A 19,280-nucleotide genomic window follows, 5' to 3' on the forward strand; every position below is an offset into this window, starting at 1 on the left:
GAGCTTGGAGGCTGTGTGCGGTCCGACCGCACACAGGGTCCGTGAACAGCCCTCGGGTGTCGACATTTCCTCAGGGACTCAACCAGCTGTTACCATCGCGTCGGCCCAGCTACGCTGCACCGCTCGCCCGTCAGCCCAATCCCGAGTAGAAAGTTCCCCGAACAAGCGGTCGGGTCGGGGGTCGAGCCGACCCTACTAACCAGCATATCATTACCATCTACACCAGATTCACATGGTAAACAGACCACTTCCCGTGCGGCGATCGTACACGCACGCTAACCGCAGCACGAGACGCGCGGTCGGGCCGGTCGGGGAGCGTCCGGCAGTCCCGGCTTCACCCCAGTGACGTCAGAGGCCGAGTGGTGACGTCATGGGGTGCGCGCGGCTCGGCGAACAGTATGCGAGTATCATCAGACGTTATCGTGTCGGTCTCGTCCGTCGTAATTGGCTATTCACTGGCCGATCAATACGCTGTGTTGCAGGTAATGAAGACAGGACGAACGGACGGACGGAGGTACGGATGCACGGATGGGTGAACGAACGCATGTACGGATGAACGCATGAATGCTGTTGTTTATTGGGGCTTTAGGGCGCGGCTTTAGGGAACGCATGAATGCCTTGTTCACGTTACATGAGCATTAATTAATCTCGTGAAGACTGAACATGCATAATAGAAACCAAGGATAACTAAAGAAACAAAAACGATAACCATTTCCTCATAAGCTAGCCATGGAAAAATAAAGAAAACGTCAGGCAGCATGTCAGGAAGCAAGTCTCAAAAACTTGCTTTCAAGAATAACAAAAACACAAGAGAAGAAAATGTAGCACAACGGGATCAATAATCGATAACAGAACGGTTCCAGGACATAACAAGAACATCGCTCACGCTCAAGTAAACAACTGATACCAAGAAATCGTTTGGCTTCTTTTGCGACTTCGCCACGGCGAATTTCCCTCTCTAAATAACAGCAAAGTCTTTGGTAATAATTCTGGCTAGACAGTAGACACTATACCTGAAGCAGCAGAAAGTCTTTCTCAACAATAACCATAAGAGAGAGCCAAATGAACCATTTACTATGCATACAAAGGGCCGTCTATTCAAACATCAAGGAACGCTTTGAAGTGTCACCCCAACCTTTCACGCTAGACGAAGAGTCTCACTTTATAGTCTTTCGGTACGTCCGTGTTTACGCTCTACGAAAATAAGCACACATTTCCGAGCGCGCCCATGTCTGTGACGGCGTCGGGCTTTGACGACTGAAGCCATTCGGGATTATTTATGCCGCTGGAGCGGCGCCAGACGTTTTTCTTTAATCCCAAACTCCTTGGCTCGGTCAAACAACAGTCGACGTCCACTAATGCCCTTTGGCCATCTCTGGGACTATATCAAGGGACTATATTTGGTCATACATAGATAACATGAATCATATTATCTATGGGTCATGTTATGAATGATTACTGTATGATCCCTCTCGATCATCCCTACCCTTCCCAAGGGCGATACCCGGACAACTGGAATCCATTGGCGAAAAATTGTCCACTTTACACCAGGGTAAGTGCATTCAGAACGGCCATGCCCGAGCCAGCTCCAATTCATAAGCCCTAATGGAATATCCATTCACATACACTGTGAATTACCCTCGGAGCGGAATAAGCCCTCTGAGTTCATTTTGTAGTGCCAGTGCCGACAATACGGGTGCCAAGTTCACACAGTTTGTACAGCCGATAGGCGCCGAAGCGGCTCGATATGACCCGTGTGAAGCGGTCTTTACCGGAGCGGCGACCTCTGACAGCGCGTTCCATGGCACCTCCGGCAGCCGGCGCTAAATTAAATAGCCGTCTAACATCGCCAAAGGATTTCTGAATAAAAGAATATTGCAAAACTTTGACCTGGCCTCGCAGCTAGGCGGGAAAAGTTGACCAGATGTCTTTGAGATGGCATCTAAGAGGCCTTCTCCCTGAAATAGTGGACGATGAAACATGAAATTAATCGCATTTGGAGCGAACTTCCGCAGCAGAGGCGACTGCTAGTGATAATTAAAGACCTCATATGTTAAATTATCCAATAAACCGGCCGTGTAAGACAAGCGAAACAGCCGAAATTGTTCCATCATCCACATTCCTCGGCGCCCAGTCCCCGTGAGTTTCGCCACCGGAACATTCTCGTATGCAAATCCACACCACTGTCGCACGTGCGGCAGCGCTGAGCGCTCTCCAACATGGTCTGCTCAACAGGGGAATGGGCGAGAGACGAGCCACCACCACCCGCTCCACGAACGGAGACCGTCTCATTAAAGGAGCCAGTTGGCCGCGGCCGGAACTACTCATCACAGTCGGCGTGGTCTGTCGTATTTGACAATCGATCAGCGCACCGCTCTGGCTCCAGATGAGAGTCTCGACCAGCGGTGGTCTCAGCAGGTGGTGACGTCATCGGCGAGAGAGAGAGGATGGGGAGGGGTGAGAGGGAGGAAGAGATAGTGGGCAAGGTATAATGATAATAAGAGAGACAGATAGGAGAAGATATTAAGGAAGAAATGTCGGGAAAGAGGGACAATAGAAGGTAAAAGCAGGGAAGAAAGGTCAGGAGTGTAAAAGAACATGGGTCGTGAAAGAGAGAGAGAGAGAGAGAGAGAGAGAGAGAGAGAGAGAGAGAGAGGGAGAGAGAGAGGAATGGAGGGAGGGATGGGATAGGGCAAGAGCCTACAAATGTTACTGTGCTCGAGAAGGGTTGTTTCAAACAAATGAATGGTTCCTTTCCTGAGGCGGGGTGTGTAAAAACCTTTACCACATCGTAAACCATCACCCCAACGTACCCACAGTCAGCGCATGCTGGGGTCTCAGGCATTGCAACACGAACCTGAACCGAATAGACGAACATTTTCAACGGAGCAACTGAACCGAACTTGTTGGCTAGTCGGGTTACATCACCGTGAAACGGAGCCTCACCAAAGTCTGAGACTTAACATCACTCCAAGCTCAGTCTATACAGTTAACAGTAAATACTCAACAAAAAGCGTGACATCAAAAGGATAAACATCCGTTCACGTATGTCTCAGTGCATGTCGGTGCTGATGAACTCAATAGAGTTCAATCAACTTATTCGATACTTCCTGGTTACCCTTCGCCCCCTCCTCAGCCGTGAGGTAAATTAGTCAAATCACACTCCACCGCACTGATACTCCACGATATCCAATGGATATCATATCCGGTTATCTCCCAGATGACTCGATTCACCATATATCCTATACCCCTTCAGTACAACGATATCACTCGTATAGAGCGGTTAGCCAACACCTGTCTTTGGTAACCGCAGTGTATGTACAACAGGTGCAGGCCCAGCTGTGACGAGCCATCAGTTCTGCCAGTCGACCTCCGTCATACACAGAGCACAGACGCCACAGCAAAACGGTAATTGAAACCCAACTACGGAACAAATAACGCGCCTCCCTTCCGCGCCGGTGTGGGATTACAAAAATACGTGGCTCGGAACTTGTGATAATGTTACGATGGAAATGTCATTCAGAAGCGTGGTAATTGGCTTGATTGCAGGTTTATGGCAGCAGTATTTTGTAAATGATATCCAGGGAAGAGAATGCTATCAAACAAGTGCTCTCTTCTCCTCCACTTCTCTCTCTTTCTCTCTCTCTCTCTCTCTCTCTCTCTCTCTCTCTCTCTCTCTCTCTCTCTCTCTCTCTCTCTCTCTCTCTCTTTCTTTCTTTTTTCTTTCTTTCCCCCTACTGTTCTTTGGTTATCAGACCTCTCCTTCGTTGGTCGAAAAGCAGACACCCCGTTCCTAACCATACAACACTGCAGAGCGGGATGCATTTCCTAGTTATTCCAGTGACGCTGTGACGTCATCTTGGCACAGTCAGCTGATGACGTCACACTGGTCCCGTCAGCTGCCGTCGAGCTTACAACTGTACACCGGGACCGCCTCCGGCACGTCGAGCAACGGACCGCTCCACGCGTGGCCGCGCGCCGTGAGAACGCGCCACGCTCGCCGCCTCTCGGCGCGTCCGCGCCACGATCGTCGACCAGCGTTGCGCGGTTGGCTGCGCCGAGATCGTCACGGCCCGGCCACGACACGGCCCCTCCGGTACCGTGTTGGTTTTTGATATGGCTGCCCGCGGAGAGGATGAAAGGGGCTTCCTCGGGTTGGGAAGCGGCACTGACACCTGTTCTAGTAGAGTAGAGAGAGGTGGAAGTGAGTGATACAATAGTCTTCTATGGATAACGGAACTTGACGGCTCAAAAAGCTCACCACAAAACATGAAAATGGCTGTAGATTCCCATCACGCCCAATCATCGAGTTACTTGAGCTTTGGGAGTCTTGGCCTGCCTAGCATTTGTCTCCTAGACTCCTACGTTGCAGCTCGGGTAGATAGAAACTGATACAAAAAAGATGGGACAAGGAAATCGGGCCACGGGTCGCAGAGACCATCCGCGTCGGGTCTAACAGTCCGATGTCGACTTGGATCTCTGTCCTGGGATATCGGTGCAGATAGTCAACGGTGAATTGCAAATACTGATGTCTGCAAGGCATGCACCAACAGTCAGGACTTGGTGGGAAGCAGTATACACTGTCATCAGAACTGAAACTGACAGGGACGATCGCCAGAGTGCTGATGCCAGGCCCTCTTCGATACCGCACTCTTATCAGTAGCCAAATACTGCGCAATAGAGAGAAGGAAGAGGAATGGGGAGAGAAAGAGGGAGAGGGAGGGAGGGAGGCAGGCAGGCAGGCAGGGAGAGGAGAGGGAGGGAGGGAGAGACCGAATGTTCCAGTCAGCATAAATCCCATCCGACTACAAAGAACGGAATAAATATGACAAAGGAAGAGAAGGAGAAAGAGAAAGCTTCAAATAATCCGCCGATCTAGGCACACAATAATACGCACGCTCTACTAGTCAGCTTTCTCTTCATCAAAAGCAGAAGCAATCGTGGCACTCTAAAGAGGCCGATTAAAGCGGAACATTTACATGCAACTACACTCACGAAAGAAGGTAATTACTGTTGAGGCATCATTCAAAGCAGCCGGTCCAACAAAGGAGTAAATGTAATGCAAATCAGGGATTATAAAATATGTAAGTAACAAGGAGGCCATTACTATCGCAGCAAAACAACACATTTTCAAAGCAGAGAAAAGACGATTTTGTAACCTCCCAAAAACATTGCAATTCACAAACACCTTTAAAGAAAACTAAATAATGCTTATAATGCCTTTAAATAATGCCGACGAATAAACTGCTGCTTTCCTAGTTTTCTTTTAGTCTGGACAGTCTCTGCTCAAAAAGACATCGCGTTGGCAGCGAGACAGGTTATGAGCCTATGTTGAGATCTATAAAGCGGTAGGTATCGCGCTAACCTCAGGGAGCTCTGCCATTGGTACCGTCGCGCTGTGACGAAAGCGGAAGGGCGCGCTACGCTCCGTGGAGCCGGCACTGCGTGAAAGCGTCGGAACGGAACGGGAACGTAGCCGGAACGGTACGGAACGGAGCTGCCATCGCCACGGTCCGTGAGCGCCTCACACGGGAGGTTCATACACAGTGCGTACGGAGCGACGCGATGGGTTTGGCACTGACCACACCGTGACATAACCTGATCTGCCGTGGACAGCCATTAACCCGTGCCCTGGTGGGGTCTGTTTATAACGCGACCTGGTGGGGGGGGGCTATTTTTTGCCCCCCCCCCCTCGTATCTCCGAAACAACTGGACGGATCCGCAAAATTCAAACGGCGTTCGAAAGGCCTGTCAAATTTGCCGAAGGAAACCAAATTTCATTGACCTCGGGGTCACCGATGACGTCACAGGTCAGGTCAAAGATGAAATGTTTCACCGTTCACGGGTCTTCTAGGGAATGCGCTATAACACCGAGGAAAACGCATTTTGTCGAGAATCAGCGGTAGGGCGTCAGTTGCCTAGTAGATATGTTGCTATTAGAGGTCACTGGCAATACCATGTCAGGTCACAAGTCAGGTCACCAAGGGTGACAGGTCAGGTCACATGAGCCCAACTTTACTAAGGTTGTGTGATACATGTTTTATGGCCAATTTTTCATTTCCAACTCAATGGTGTTGGTTATAAGACTATCAGGTACGGCTTAGGTCACTTTCTGGTGAAGTTCAGGTCAAGGTCAGGTCAAGGTCAGGCCAAAAAAGGTCAAATTTTAAAGTTGATAGTTTTGCATAAAATGGGTATTGATTCGATGCAGCTCGTCACGGGGAGTCTAATGATGGTCTTTGTTTTGCGCTACGGGGTCTAGAATTGCTAAAAATTGAGTTTGAAAATTTGACGTCATCAATTTTGAACAGTTTTTTCGCTATAACTTCGCCAAAAAAGAGGTATCAATCTCAAATTTGGTATGTGGATGGAAGGCGGTAAGCACTATCACATATATTCCGGAATTTGCGAAATTCAAAACACTTTTTGGATTTTTCGATTATTATATCCAAAAAATATATTTTTTTATTTTTGGGGGTCAAAATCCAAAAATTTCAAAAATCCGAGATAGCAGTTTTGTAGCCCTGTCTGATCTACAGCTTTTATGTCTTTATCATTTTTCTGTGTTTGCAAAGCTATAGGCCTGACAGCTCTTCCCGCGAAACCCTTTTTTGGGTCGAAAACGGCAGAACATGACGTCACTCAGACGTCATTTCCGGCCAACCTATCATAGCCTATGGAAAATTTTTTGGTCACAATGTGTAAAATTGATGTCCGGGAGGGTACTGAAAGTTTGGTGACTATCGGCGCAGCGGTTCTGGAGATATATCGAAAAGTCTGGAGGGGGGGGGGCAAAAAATAGCCCCCCCCCACCAGGTCGCGGGTTAAGTCTTTAGTTATTATAGTGAGCTACAGTAGCACGTGCAGTATCCCCATATGCATACCAACACGCACATCTCACATATGCGTGAGCGACAGCTGGCTGCATGCGATCGTACTGTAAGAATCCTACTCAGAAATACGACATTAGCCACGACGCAATAGCGAATATTTCGCTAACATGGAAGGCAAGCCAGCGGAAAGGATCTGCTGGCATATTTGGATAAAAACACCAAATAAATTCCACTTTACAGACATGTCGGTGCACCAATTCAGCATATCTCAGCTGACACCGCTGTTAGATAATTAGCGACACTCAAAGACTGACAAGCTCAGACCTTAGCAACAAAACTCACTCGCCCTCCCTCCTCCTTCCCCCCCCCCCCCCCCGGCATGTGGTCAGCGTGGCTCGTCAGGTGACGACTCCCACGGCAGGTGCGCATGTGCCCCTCCCCCACCCCACTGTCACCTCCCCCCCCCACTGTTCGAACAGGCTGGTAACCGATCGTCCCTCTGGGCGGGCTCAATCACATTCTCCACGAGCCTACACGACCACAACAGCACACAGCTTGGGACAGGCAGTGCTCGCGGCAACGGCAGAGCTTTCGAAGCTCGGCTGAGCTGCGATCAGCTGCTGATCCGACCAGCCGAGGGCTGCAGATCAGCTCCTGAAGCTCAGCTCCGACAGCACGAGAGGCAGAGGCTTTGTTTGTGATTTAGATACTGTCGTCTATCGAGCGCCGAAGGCAATGACATTGCGCCCTGTCTTTGTAGGTTAGTATGGTTGTTTGATTTTGAATTACGCTTCAATGCGCCTCAGATTTTCTAGGAACTGAATTTGACTTGTACAGACGCCAAATGATTGGCTATTCTTCACGAATAAATGACCCCGTAATGACGAATCATCTCAATCACACTCCAACCGAAAGCCCAATTTCCACATCTAGGAATTTCCCCGAGCCATAAAAGACCGAGATTCAGGCCATTTCTCCAGCTTCTTCCGTTCCTCTAAACTCGGCCATCAACTCCGAATCACGCCGCAGCTCAACTCCGTTCCAACTCTAACTCGGGGGCGGATCGAACAAAGCTCAGTGCGTGTCGGTCGAAGGCCCGGGTCGAGCCGCGCACAGGGCAGAGTTGAGGGGCGCGTGGCAGAGCGCGAGGGTTGACTGATGGGCCTGAGCAAGTTTGACAGCCAACCAGACAGCTGATTGTCGGATGGGGTCGGGAAGATGGCGGCTGCAGCCGGGCGGGGGCGGGGGCGGGGGCGGCGGGACCACCGGCCGCCCGCTGGGGGCAGGTGTCGCCCCTGCCGGAGCAGTAGCACCCCCTGTCGGCCCGCCTGTGATCGCCCCTGCCGGCACCGCACGCGCACTGCTCAGCTCGGCGGGGTGCGGGGAGGGGAGAGGAGAGGAGCAGGACGACCCGCTCTGCCCGTTCCAGTTTGATCTGGGAATGATCACCATTCACGAGTGCTCCTCGCCGGTACGTTTATCGTTCCAAATGGCGAACATAATGCGGTCTATCCCAGAAACACATTCCTCAGCCAGGTCCGCTTTGATGAGCCCCTAAAACGTCCCATTTGGCACTGCGCCAGCCGCTCGGTATGTATGTCCTTGGCGAACGGCAGTGCACCATTCCACAGGAATCCGAGTCGACACATTCCGTCCAACAAAGAGTCCAGGGCGGGCCATCGATCCACCACCACGATTTAAACATCGAAACGACGATAGCCGAGCAACAGAGGGACCGGGTGTAGCACCGCCGCTGCCACAGCAGTGTCGCAACTTTCCCAGTTCCAACATAAATTCGCGCGGAGGATATTACACGCAGGGTGCTGCGCGATTGCGACACGGCACTTCTCACACAGCTTGAACGACACAGGAGCGCCCACGAGCGCACTGCGACTCTGCACTGATGATATGCACTTCTACCGCTTCACAGACTAGTGGAATTTCTGCGTCAGAAGTCCTGCGTCACCAATGCACCGAGTCTTCCGCGATGTTGAATAAGCCTCCACTTCGCGGAGCCTGCAAATCTCTCTTTGGACTGAGTGATGCAGCATTTCTCTTCATCAGCACTTATGGCATGATGGTGTTTTGCTTTCGTATATAATGGTGTGACGATTTAAAGTAGAGTTGCAGCTGGTGGGTGAATTGGGGCGGCTTAGTGACCAGCTGCCGGTCTCCTGCTGGCTGAGGATTGTTCCGTCATTCAGCCACTCCAGGTGAATTACACCCGAGACATTATCCAGGTGAACCGTATCAGTGGCAGACTTCATATCACTTTAATCACCTCAGGTGAATCGCGCTCGTCTTCTTATAGTTAAAAGCTTTGATCACTCAGGTGAATCACTCCTGTCATTCCAAGCGAACCATTCTCACCACTCCAGGTGAGCCATTCCCACCACTCCAGGTGACCCATTCCCACCACTCCACGTCAACCATTCCCACTATCGCCAGGTGAGCCATTCTGAACCATTCCCACCGCTCCAGGTGAACCATTCTCCTCTCGCGTTCCGGATTGGGGAGACAAAGCCGGTCTGATCTGCCGGTGCGAGCCGCTGGCGCCCACTGAAACACCCTCCCCTTCCCTCTCCGACGGGCGGAGGGTCCCACGACTGCTCTCACCGAGTTGTGAGGAAGAGAGGGGTGAGAAACAAACCATGACCTGACCACGATGGAACCAGAGCCAGATGTGGCAGTGCTGAACACTCCGACACAGCTCAAGTGAGAAGTTACAACGGCAAGAGGAAACCTCGTGTCAGAGGTAGAGGCCGGGACAGGCCATAATTTACAAAATGCATGTAATCGTGGGCAATCATGCGAATGGTGGGTCGTTAAAACAAGGAGCTCTGATGGCCCATTCAGAGTCGGTGTTGCTATGTGCGGCGCCATGCTGCCGTTCCGCTATTGCGCCTCTGATCTCCCTCGGGGTGCAGTGGGTGGGTCGAGTCGTCCCACCGTACCTCCCACCAGCCCGAGCGGCGCCGTTTGGCGCTGCTCTAAACCCACCTTGTGCAGATAACCGTCAAAGATCCGATTGTTGTGTTCTGCTCCCACGCAGTACGCCTCCATTCTCCGCACGGCACAGCCGATGTCCGCACACGACACTGGCTCTCGCGTGGTGCACGCCGATCGGTCCGGCACGGCCCACCTCCTCCCGGCACGGGACCCGCGGGGCGACTGGCGGGCCGCCGCTGGGCCGCCGCCGCCGGCGCTTACCGGACGAGTACGCGCGCTGCGGGGCGGCACGCAGCCGCGAACAGCCGCCGCGGCCGCGCGCACACCACAATGAATCTATGAAACGCACAGTGCTGGAGTTGTGTGGGACAGAGCATGGGAACTGGTAGAGTGGTGTGCCCAGAGGAAGGGAGGGGCGCTGGGGGAGGAGGGAGGCTGACCCTGGCCGTCGACGTGTTGAGAATCATTGGGAGCCCACTGGGGAGCCGGGTCTCCTCCGGGAGCCGCCCGCGGGAGCCGTACACTCGTACGGGAGTTGGGCCCGACGACCGATGTACGGATGGCAGTTCCAGCCATGAAGAGGACGTTGAACCGTCTCGGCCCGCACGGAGCCGCGGAGGGCGGCCGATGTCTGTCCCGGCCCGGTTACAGAGACGAGTAACACAAACAGACGCACACGACCAGCACCTGGCGGCCGAGAATTCCAGTCACAACCGTGGATAGATTTACAGAAAACTGGACAACACCGCTACCTGACTCGTTGACTCGCCTGACTTGCTGCGACAACGACTCGAGTGGAGTCAAGCATAGTCAAGCGAGCGCTGAGTGAGCTAGATGAGTTCAAGGAACTCGCCGCGCTCCGGTTCAAGTAATTGACCGGAATAATTGGGGCTTGTGAGTTTGGACACATCCAGCCGAAACGGCTGATTTAGTCGAGTTGTACTTCCAATTTAGCAAGAGAGCCGTTTCATTTCCGGCCGGTTATACCTAACGAGACAAGCACGGGCGTAATCCCGCGGGTCGTGTTCGGACGCGGTACTGCCAGAGGCACAGACGCCATTTCGCTCGATCGTCTCCCAGCGGCGGCGCGGCGCCGTGCTCTCGGCTAATTCATTGGATATTAACACGATGGTCGCCACTCGGAAGGACATACGGCTGGCAGTCGTACACGACAAGAATTACCCGACACGAAGCCGGACCGGTAGTCCAGAGATCCGCTGAAGCAATGATACCATGCTATATACGCCCACGCGGATCGGAGTGAAATGCCTGCGGGCAATGCGGCACAGTCTGACTGCAGGCGCCGCCTCTGCCATGCGGGTCAGTCTACCTTCAGGCGCTCACGCCTGGTGACATCTAGCGACAGAAATGACAATCACAACATGCATTGCATGTAATTTCTTTTGATAGCAATCGTTTCAGGAAGCGAACTAGGGTCGCCGATGGGGTACCACTATCCTGGTTCCGTGTTCACGAACACGTAAAACAGGCCGCCAGTGTTATATTTCCCTACCTGCGCTACTTAACGGCACTGTCAACTGGCTAGTGGTATTAATTGCGAGGCGTGTCCGCATTAATTGCCTGATGGTCGCGGCCATTGCAGCCCCAGCGGGAGCTCTAGCTGATGGCACTGTCATTGGCGTAACGGTCCCGTTAGCACCGGCGGTGCTATTAGCATCAATGACCGCACGCAAACATCAGTGACGGGCCCTGGTAGTGCCACTAGTGGTCCATCAATGACAACAGTGATTGCGTTGATGGCCAGTGGCCAGTGACCGCCCCTTTAGCTTGGATAATCAGCCTCAACGTCGTCGTAGTCGATTGAGACGATCGTCGATCGTCGCAACATCAGTAACAATTCCGTTACCACAATCAACAGTCCTTTTAGCATCCGCTTGTTAGCTCCGACCGCGCTGTTAGCACCGTTGGCTCTATTAGCTCCGTCCGCCGCCTACGGCGTCCGCGGGCAAACCGCAAACCACAGCCGCGCCCGCTGCCTTTCCGCGCCGGTCCCAGCTGGACAGGTGGGCCAGCGCGGTATACGGAGCCCTGAAAGGGCCGATGGGAATGCCGAAGTCACAGGCCCTCTGTGGGTAACGGAGTAGTATGATTAGCGATGTCAGAATATCTCGTCCAACGTCGACGCAGACGGGAGCGTCGGGTGAGGTTTATACCGGTGGTGGCCGGACTAGCTCGTCGGTGTCGACTACCCCTACCCTCCCCCCGAGGGGCGGGGGAAGGGGGAGGCTCGTGCCACCGGGTCAATTAACTCGCCGAGATTCAGCCGTCCGCTGACAGGCTACCTGTAGCGATCGGACGGAGCTGTACAGCACAGATCACCTGGAGCTCCATGTGGGAAGTGTCACAGCTGTGATGTTCGTCACTTCCCGTTACAGCCCGGTCTTATTGTGTGCTAATGATGGCGTGTTGTGTACGCTACTGTTTACAGCTGACACTGACAGGAAGGTTCCCGATGCATATTACATCCGGATTGATGAGCTATAAATATAGGTAGGACTACATGTGGGATATCTTTCTGAGAAAATGGTCAGTGAATACCATATGACGCAGGAAAGTAGCATAGCATTGAAATCGAGAGATATGACAGCTCATACGGGTGTGATAAACGCTAAGATAATACCCTTTCACAAACTAGCAGTGATTGCCAGAGTCATCTAAGCATTCAACGGCAGCAAAAAGGTGACGAAGAAAGAGGTGCAACAAACAGTTTAATAGGAAGCAGTTGACGTGATTTAGCTTCAAAACGACATCATTACGATAACCGGGTCGGCCGTTTTACTGTGAAAGCGCCACTGTTCACTGTTCCTTCCGAGCTATTGACTGAAAACGAAATGACGTCTCTCGCCAGTTCTGCTCTAACTAGAAAGCCATTTAGCTGCCGCCGAGGGACAATACACACAATCAGAAACGCTGAAAGCCCCCCATAAAACAGGTTATGGAAAACAAATATCTGATCGCTATCTGGCAGATACCGGCGCGCAGTGCAGTGTGGGCTGCGATAGCGGCAGAGTGCGTTTCCGGACGAGCGGTCGGCCGCAGACCCGGCCCGTACCACAGCCGCAGCCCGGCGCAGGGCAGAGCCGCCGTGCGCGCCGCCTGCCGGTCGAATTCGGAACTAGGAGCGGTATTGACCCGCTTTCACTCAGTCCACCACGGTAATACCTGTTTGCATAGCCAATGTAAACACCAATAGCACCAATAGGTCGGCGGTGGAATTCAACCAAACACCAAACGATAAGGCGGAAGAAGGGGCATGGTGTGCAATAATTTCGTGAAAACCGGCAGGAGGCGGCCAGTTCATGTAAGGTTGGCATCAATTTGACAATAACGGAAATGACTACAAATGAAAGGCATTTACACATCTTATCTTGACATACTTGTTTGATTTATGATAAAATACGAATAATTGTTTTATATGCAGCATTCCATACGCAAAAGGTAAGAATATTGGTTCATGTACCTATTCAACGTCCAGCTTGAATTAAAATAATAAAAAAGTAATGAACGATGCCTAAATCAATAAAAACAGTGTACTGCAAACAAATGCACTTTAATTGTAATAGCAATATTTTTAATCAAACTTTGGTACGAGACCGGAAGCAAAGTTCCCGAGTAGTAGGAATTATCCGCCCTGCTGAACCATAAACTAGGCATGCGGAGCCACTCTCGCCACGGTATGTTCGCGTGATTCACAAAAAAGTAGGTACGATAACAAATGCTAAACATATCCGTGACAACACGGAGCGTTGTACAACTAGTTAGGTTTATCACCAGACAATCTGATTTCAGCGAAAAGTAGATTTCCCGATACAATGCTGTTAGTGAAACGCAATAAAAATTTATACCTTTCTCATCATTAAGGGTAACTCGCTTTGCGTGCTGTGGATACACCTCAAAGTGGTGTAACTAGTTGTTATCGTTCAACATCTGTACGCAGCCTTTCTAATGAGTTCTTCGTTCATTAAAGCAGACATTCACATGTCGTTTATATCGTTCATACGACTAGCATTCTTAACAAGACATACCTATGCCAGATTCGTACTCGCTTTACACCCGTTCTTACTTACACCCGAGACATTCCCACTGCTTAACTACGCCATAACACCATGATAGCGGCTGAATATGTTGAAAATTGCTTCATGCCGCTGCACTGATGTTCAGCAATCGTCACGACCCTGAAGAACCGGCCGTCAAAGAGTCCGGCGCAGCCATTCGGAGAATTGAGCCGCCCAAGAAACGACTGGTTCACCCAATGGGCTCGGCAACCCCGGGGCATTCACGCTGATGGGTGGCGTTCTGAAGTGTCGGCTCTCAGTCGTTGCCTGACGGAGCCATTCACAGGTACCGGCGTGGCACCGGCACGGAGATAGCTGACCGATAAAATCATTCACCGGCCCCGCCGGGCGGACGACAAACAGGTCAATAACTAACGGCACTGCGTGACATTCCCCGTCTTACACTGGACGGTAGAGGAGTGTAGGAGACGAGAGGAGAGACGAGAGGAGACGAGAGGAGACGAGAAGAGACGAAATGAAAGGAGACGAGTGGAGAAGGAAGGGAGGAAACGGGAGGAGATGAGGGGAAACGGGATAAGATGGTATAGAAGATTATAGAAAACGAGAGGAAACGAGAGGAGACGAGAGAATATCAAATGAGACGAGAGGAGACGGGAGGAGACGAGTGAAGAAGGGAACAGACATGAAGAGATAGAAAAGAAAGGATGACATGGCGCGGTGCGTTGTCGGGCAGCACGAGACAAGTTAGGACGATAAGTCGACAATAAGTCAGCACGGAACGATGGGAGACGACAAGAGACGTGAGAGCAAGGGAGAAGACGGTACAAAAAATGAGGCTGCAGGAACAATGTGGAATGGCATGGCATGCAACACGCATCGAAGTTCGCTCGGGATGCAGTCCGGGAAGACAAAAGTACGGCAGCATTCTGCGTATGAGACACAATAGAAGTCACAGAAAGCAGTTGTCTTCATAATCCTGCAAACGATGAGCAAATCAATAACATTTTCGAAGAATGGCCATAGATCAAGCTTCGGGAAATGTCTGATCCCATCCAGTATAAACTACCATAAACCGACCGTTGTTACAGTCGGAGCCGCGCCAACGCTGATAGATATGGAAACAAAATTGATGAGATTCGCAAAGATATCGGCTCTGGACCTTTCAACAATCATCGCTGAAAGAGGCTGGTAATCAGATTTCTTAGATACTATACTCATTACTCTCGGCATTAGTCACACGCCCATGTAGCTGCAGGAATAGACGCCGAAACATCTTGAAGCGGCAGACATGGCCAGGAATTATCCAAGTCATAAATAAATCATGAATGACAGGAATCATCTTCGGAAAACGACCAACAAAGTTAGTCAGAGTTGTTACTTGTTGTTGTTTAAGTCCGATAAGAAGAATCAAAACCACTCAAGGTGAATCAACCTATACCCTTGTCGAACGGCAAGCAAGTCCGTCCTGTTTTGAGCCACCCTCAGTATGCAGCCGAGTGCATCTGTCGATCTGCGAGCGACACACCGTCGGCGGACGCAGTCGTCATACAGACCAACTTTCTCCGGCACTTGCAAAACAGCCGCGCCCGTCCGGCTGAGTTACTCGCGCCAGGCTGCAGCCAGCATGGCCGCCGCCGTACCGCGCACGGGCGCCGCCATGTTGGCCCGGTCGGCGCCGGCAAGTTGTCACAATTGTTCGGCCTGCCACGGGAAGTTGTCGCTGGTGGTACTTCCGCACCGGAGCTGCTTCCGTGTGACTGGGCGTTGACAAACATTGGAGTTTGTGGTGTGTTTGAGTGCGGCGAGAGTACGAGCTACAGCTAGAGCTTCTATGGCTGAGGAACATCCACTCCACGATAACATTTCTGATCACACGATACGAATGCGGAACGGCAATGACACACCGGGTTTGCCCCCTGTTAGCAGCCTCACCCACTCCAGAGCTTTGGGTGTCACCTCAAATATCCCTGTCATCACATGACATGACCTCTCATGTCACCTGTCCATCATCCATTCACGGTCCGGTGCCTCCCGGCCCGCCCATCCCACACCCGTCCAGGGGCCCCGCAGGGACACCTCATCAGTCGGACGGTGTGGTTCACACTCCGGCCGCCAGGGGCGCTCAGGTCGGGGCGTTCCGACAGCCAGCGCCACCTGTCTGGAGCGGGTTGTGGCCGCGGGGCTGCGCGCCTCCCTCACGTCGGGTTGTCTCGGCGGAAGGCGGCGGGCCGCGGTAATGGTTTATCTCCTTGGGTGGTCTCCCATCAATCAAGGTGGGCCCTAGAGCGGAGTACACTACTGGGTCCACTCGTGTCCGCCTGAGTACGAAAGAGTCCACTTGTGTCCACACCCGTACCACGTGCTCCGACCCTCTCGCCACGTGATATAGGAAAACAGGCCACGTGGGAGACTAGTGACTACAGAGCAGGCATGCATACTAACCACGCCAGCACGCACGCAGAGGTGAACAGAGCACTTTGCTTGGAAGCTTCTGATACTCTTTCATCGTCCCACGTCCTCAAAACTGAGTTCAAACGTCTCGAGCCGACACATGCATGATCTCTGAGCGTGGTCACGCGATAGCCAATGTCTTATACGTGACACCTCATAAGGAATATCCCCCGCCAGATATCAGCCTCCACACATACAAATAACACCAGCAATAATATCCTCAGAGCGTCTTACATGAGTCATCAGGGAGATATATGAGCTGGAGGCCATTCATGCAGCATTCGGCGCTATTCAACTATTCAGCCATTGAAAATGAATGCGAGGTGGAAAACATCGAGCTAATAATCACCGAACCGTGACCTGACCGGATGGATCAATACTGGGCTCCCTTCACAACTTTTATATTGCGTTATTACATTTCGCAGAAGTTTATGTAAGGCTGTTTTTGAAACGGGAAAGAACCAACGTAAAAAGACGGCTACAGATTCGGAGTGATAAAACGTATAGATAATAACGATCTAATAAGCAATGAGACATACCTAACGATCTAACGCAATGATGAGTAGAGATAAAAGTACCGCTTTACACGCCAGTAATGGCATAAGTCACAGATGTAACAATCATCTACTTTGTTCCACCAAGATGAGCCGATGGCCCGCGGACCGGGAGCACGACTGTTCCATGGTGAGTAACCCAGAGCACCGGGCAGCTGAGCCGGCCATCCGCAGAGATCTCTGGACAGACGCAGCTCATCTAGCCATCCGTTCTCATTATTGTAATAGAAGCCGGTCTCCAACATAATTGCAAATTCATAGACATATAAATTTCAGTTTAATCATAACAGTTGCCAGTCTATTGCCCACTAGGGAGTTAACGCAAAATAGCGAATCCCAAACGAGGAATGTTTTATCATCATTATAAGCAGCAAATAAAATGGTTCACAAACCTCTTGGAAGCACCAACATTCGAAACGGAAATCGCAATCGGATGTATTCGGTGAAACATAAAATTGAATGTATTTCTAGCGAATGAATCGAGGTTATAACGTTTAACAGCGTTCTAGCATGTCAATCGCTTTATAGCTCTGATACATAAACGTAAACCATGGATAATAGCAGATAACATCAGGAAAAGTGACCGCTGTTAAACATTTATGATTGCCATCTATGAGGAAAACATCCAGTCACATGCCCATATAATGATTGGGTGGAAAAGTAATCTAAGGTTTTAATGTAAGCCCACACTATGGTCATGCCCGTGTCGTTTGAACAGCTAGCACAGACTACAGAGTTATCAGGGTCAATACAAATCGGCTGACGAAAACGGGCGAGCCGGTTGCCATCTCACCATGGCTTGGCTTTAATTGTATTGATTTTATTAAGCTTTGATCATTTCAAAGGATTGCCAATGTTGTCGACTGTCGTAAACGGATTTTTTTTTCTCAGCATGTCTGCAAATAAACCCAGGCATAAGCCTGTACAGCTATGAAGCTGTGAATTATTGAAACGAAATGACATAAAACACATATTGTATGCATTTTACGCGCACTTGGGTGTTCACTAAAAATTGAAACAAAGTTTGAATGGCTGCACACCAAAAGTGAAGCAAGCTATTGCGATGCAATTTGGAATATAGGTAAATTGAACATTTCTCATCATATCGAGTGTCAAATTTCACGAAGTTAATGAAAACAGTTGCGTTGAAAGTCGTTTTAGATGAGGACCACCGAAAGCCCACTGGCAGGCTTTTTCCAAATAGTACGTTAATGGGAGAGTCTCGCACGTACAAATACTTAATAAAAACTAGAATGTCGATCTTAGTCGCCTACGTATGATGGAAAGGAAGTACTAGTGAGAGTGTATCGTCAGAAAAACCTGAAGTGGTGTTAACCTGAAGATATGGGCCTAAAGAAAGGTCGGGTACACGAAAATGCACGTGTAGGGGGTCTTTGGGACCTCACGGTGCAACGTTGTTGATCAATAAGGTGTTAGCTGTGCCCACGCGAAGAAGATATTTCCACCTGAGGCTAGGCTGAGCTATAAACAGCGGAAATGATTTCGCGTAGCGACAGGGAACAACATAAGGTAATAGAGGCAAATATACAATGGTCAAGAATGGACCAAATCCTGTAAGAAAAAAGGTCGAATTATTCAAGGACAACAAATCATATTTTTAGTTCAAGGGAAACGATCAACTAGACAATAGTGTTCTACAGTGATGGTAGCGATGGTACAGAAGCTAACGTCCATTACGTGTCAGTATGGATGTTAACGCTGGAGGCCGTGGCGTGGGTGTTTTTTCAGAGCATATAATCAGTTAGACTTTCTTCCTCCAGCTTGATCCTTAATAATATGCTACCTATTGAGTCAAGTGTATTATTCGGCACTAGAGGTTCATACAGAACATATATTGTGGCCAGAAGGTGATCTCCTGACCCGAGTTCGCGACAGCACGTTAACCAAGGGATGTCTCGAGGGCCCCAGCCGATGTAAAATTACCGTTGGGATGAGGTCTAATTAACTATTTGCCACGCCTGAAATTAAACAAATGATCATTTCATGTGCTTTACCGAAGCCCATAACGTATGGTGGTGTCTTTCAATGTCACACAAAAGATCAGTTGATAGCTCAATACCGCCATAAATTGGCCTAAAGCACGGCCCAACCGCGCCAGAGCCTTTTCCGACGCTTCCAAACAAGCGTCCAAAAAAGGACCGATAGCGATCACACAAATCTGTTGACGCTCTACAACTTGAAGCAGATACAATGCGCAGTGGAATGATACGTCGTTTGTTTGAATCGATGCATTTTTATCGAAGTTTCAGCCTGTTAAACTTTGTCCCAATTTTTAGTGAACACCCGTTATGTTATGCATATCTTAAATTGTCACACAGAGAATAGCCCTGTCCTGCAGCGGTAGGTAGGTAGGTAGGTAGGTACCGATGGAGTAGGTAGATACCGTTTCCATATCTATCGATGTTTTTTTTTTTCTTTTCTTTTGAGAACTCTAA

At 50.4% G+C, this 19,280-nt stretch overlaps 1 protein-coding gene across 8 annotated transcripts in view; it reads right to left on the reverse strand.

Annotated features, from left to right (window-relative positions):
* The window catches only part of LOC122369443 (TOX high mobility group box family member 2-like), a 127,172-nt gene that overhangs the window by 76,193 nt on the left and 31,699 nt on the right, over positions 1 to 19,280 (reverse strand). For 3 of the 8 annotated variants that reach the window (XM_043344232.1, XM_043344214.1, XM_043344209.1), the window contains exon 1: positions 9,834 to 10,000. The exons of 4 other annotated variants lie outside the window; for them this stretch is intronic. In XM_043344232.1, coding sequence (XP_043200167.1) covers positions 9,834 to 9,896 — 63 coding nt within the window. In that variant the 5' untranslated portion in view covers positions 9,897 to 10,000. Of the gene's footprint in view, positions 1 to 9,833; positions 10,002 to 19,280 lie in introns of those variants that run through there. One more of the 8 variants, XM_043344222.1, reaches the window with a different exon arrangement.

The sequence above is a fragment of the Amphibalanus amphitrite genome, unplaced genomic scaffold (genome assembly GCF_019059575.1).
Source record: "Amphibalanus amphitrite isolate SeventyFive unplaced genomic scaffold, NRLGWU_Aamphi_draft 000034F_arrow, whole genome shotgun sequence".
Classification (NCBI taxonomy): Eukaryota; Metazoa; Arthropoda; class Thecostraca; order Balanomorpha; family Balanidae; genus Amphibalanus; species Amphibalanus amphitrite.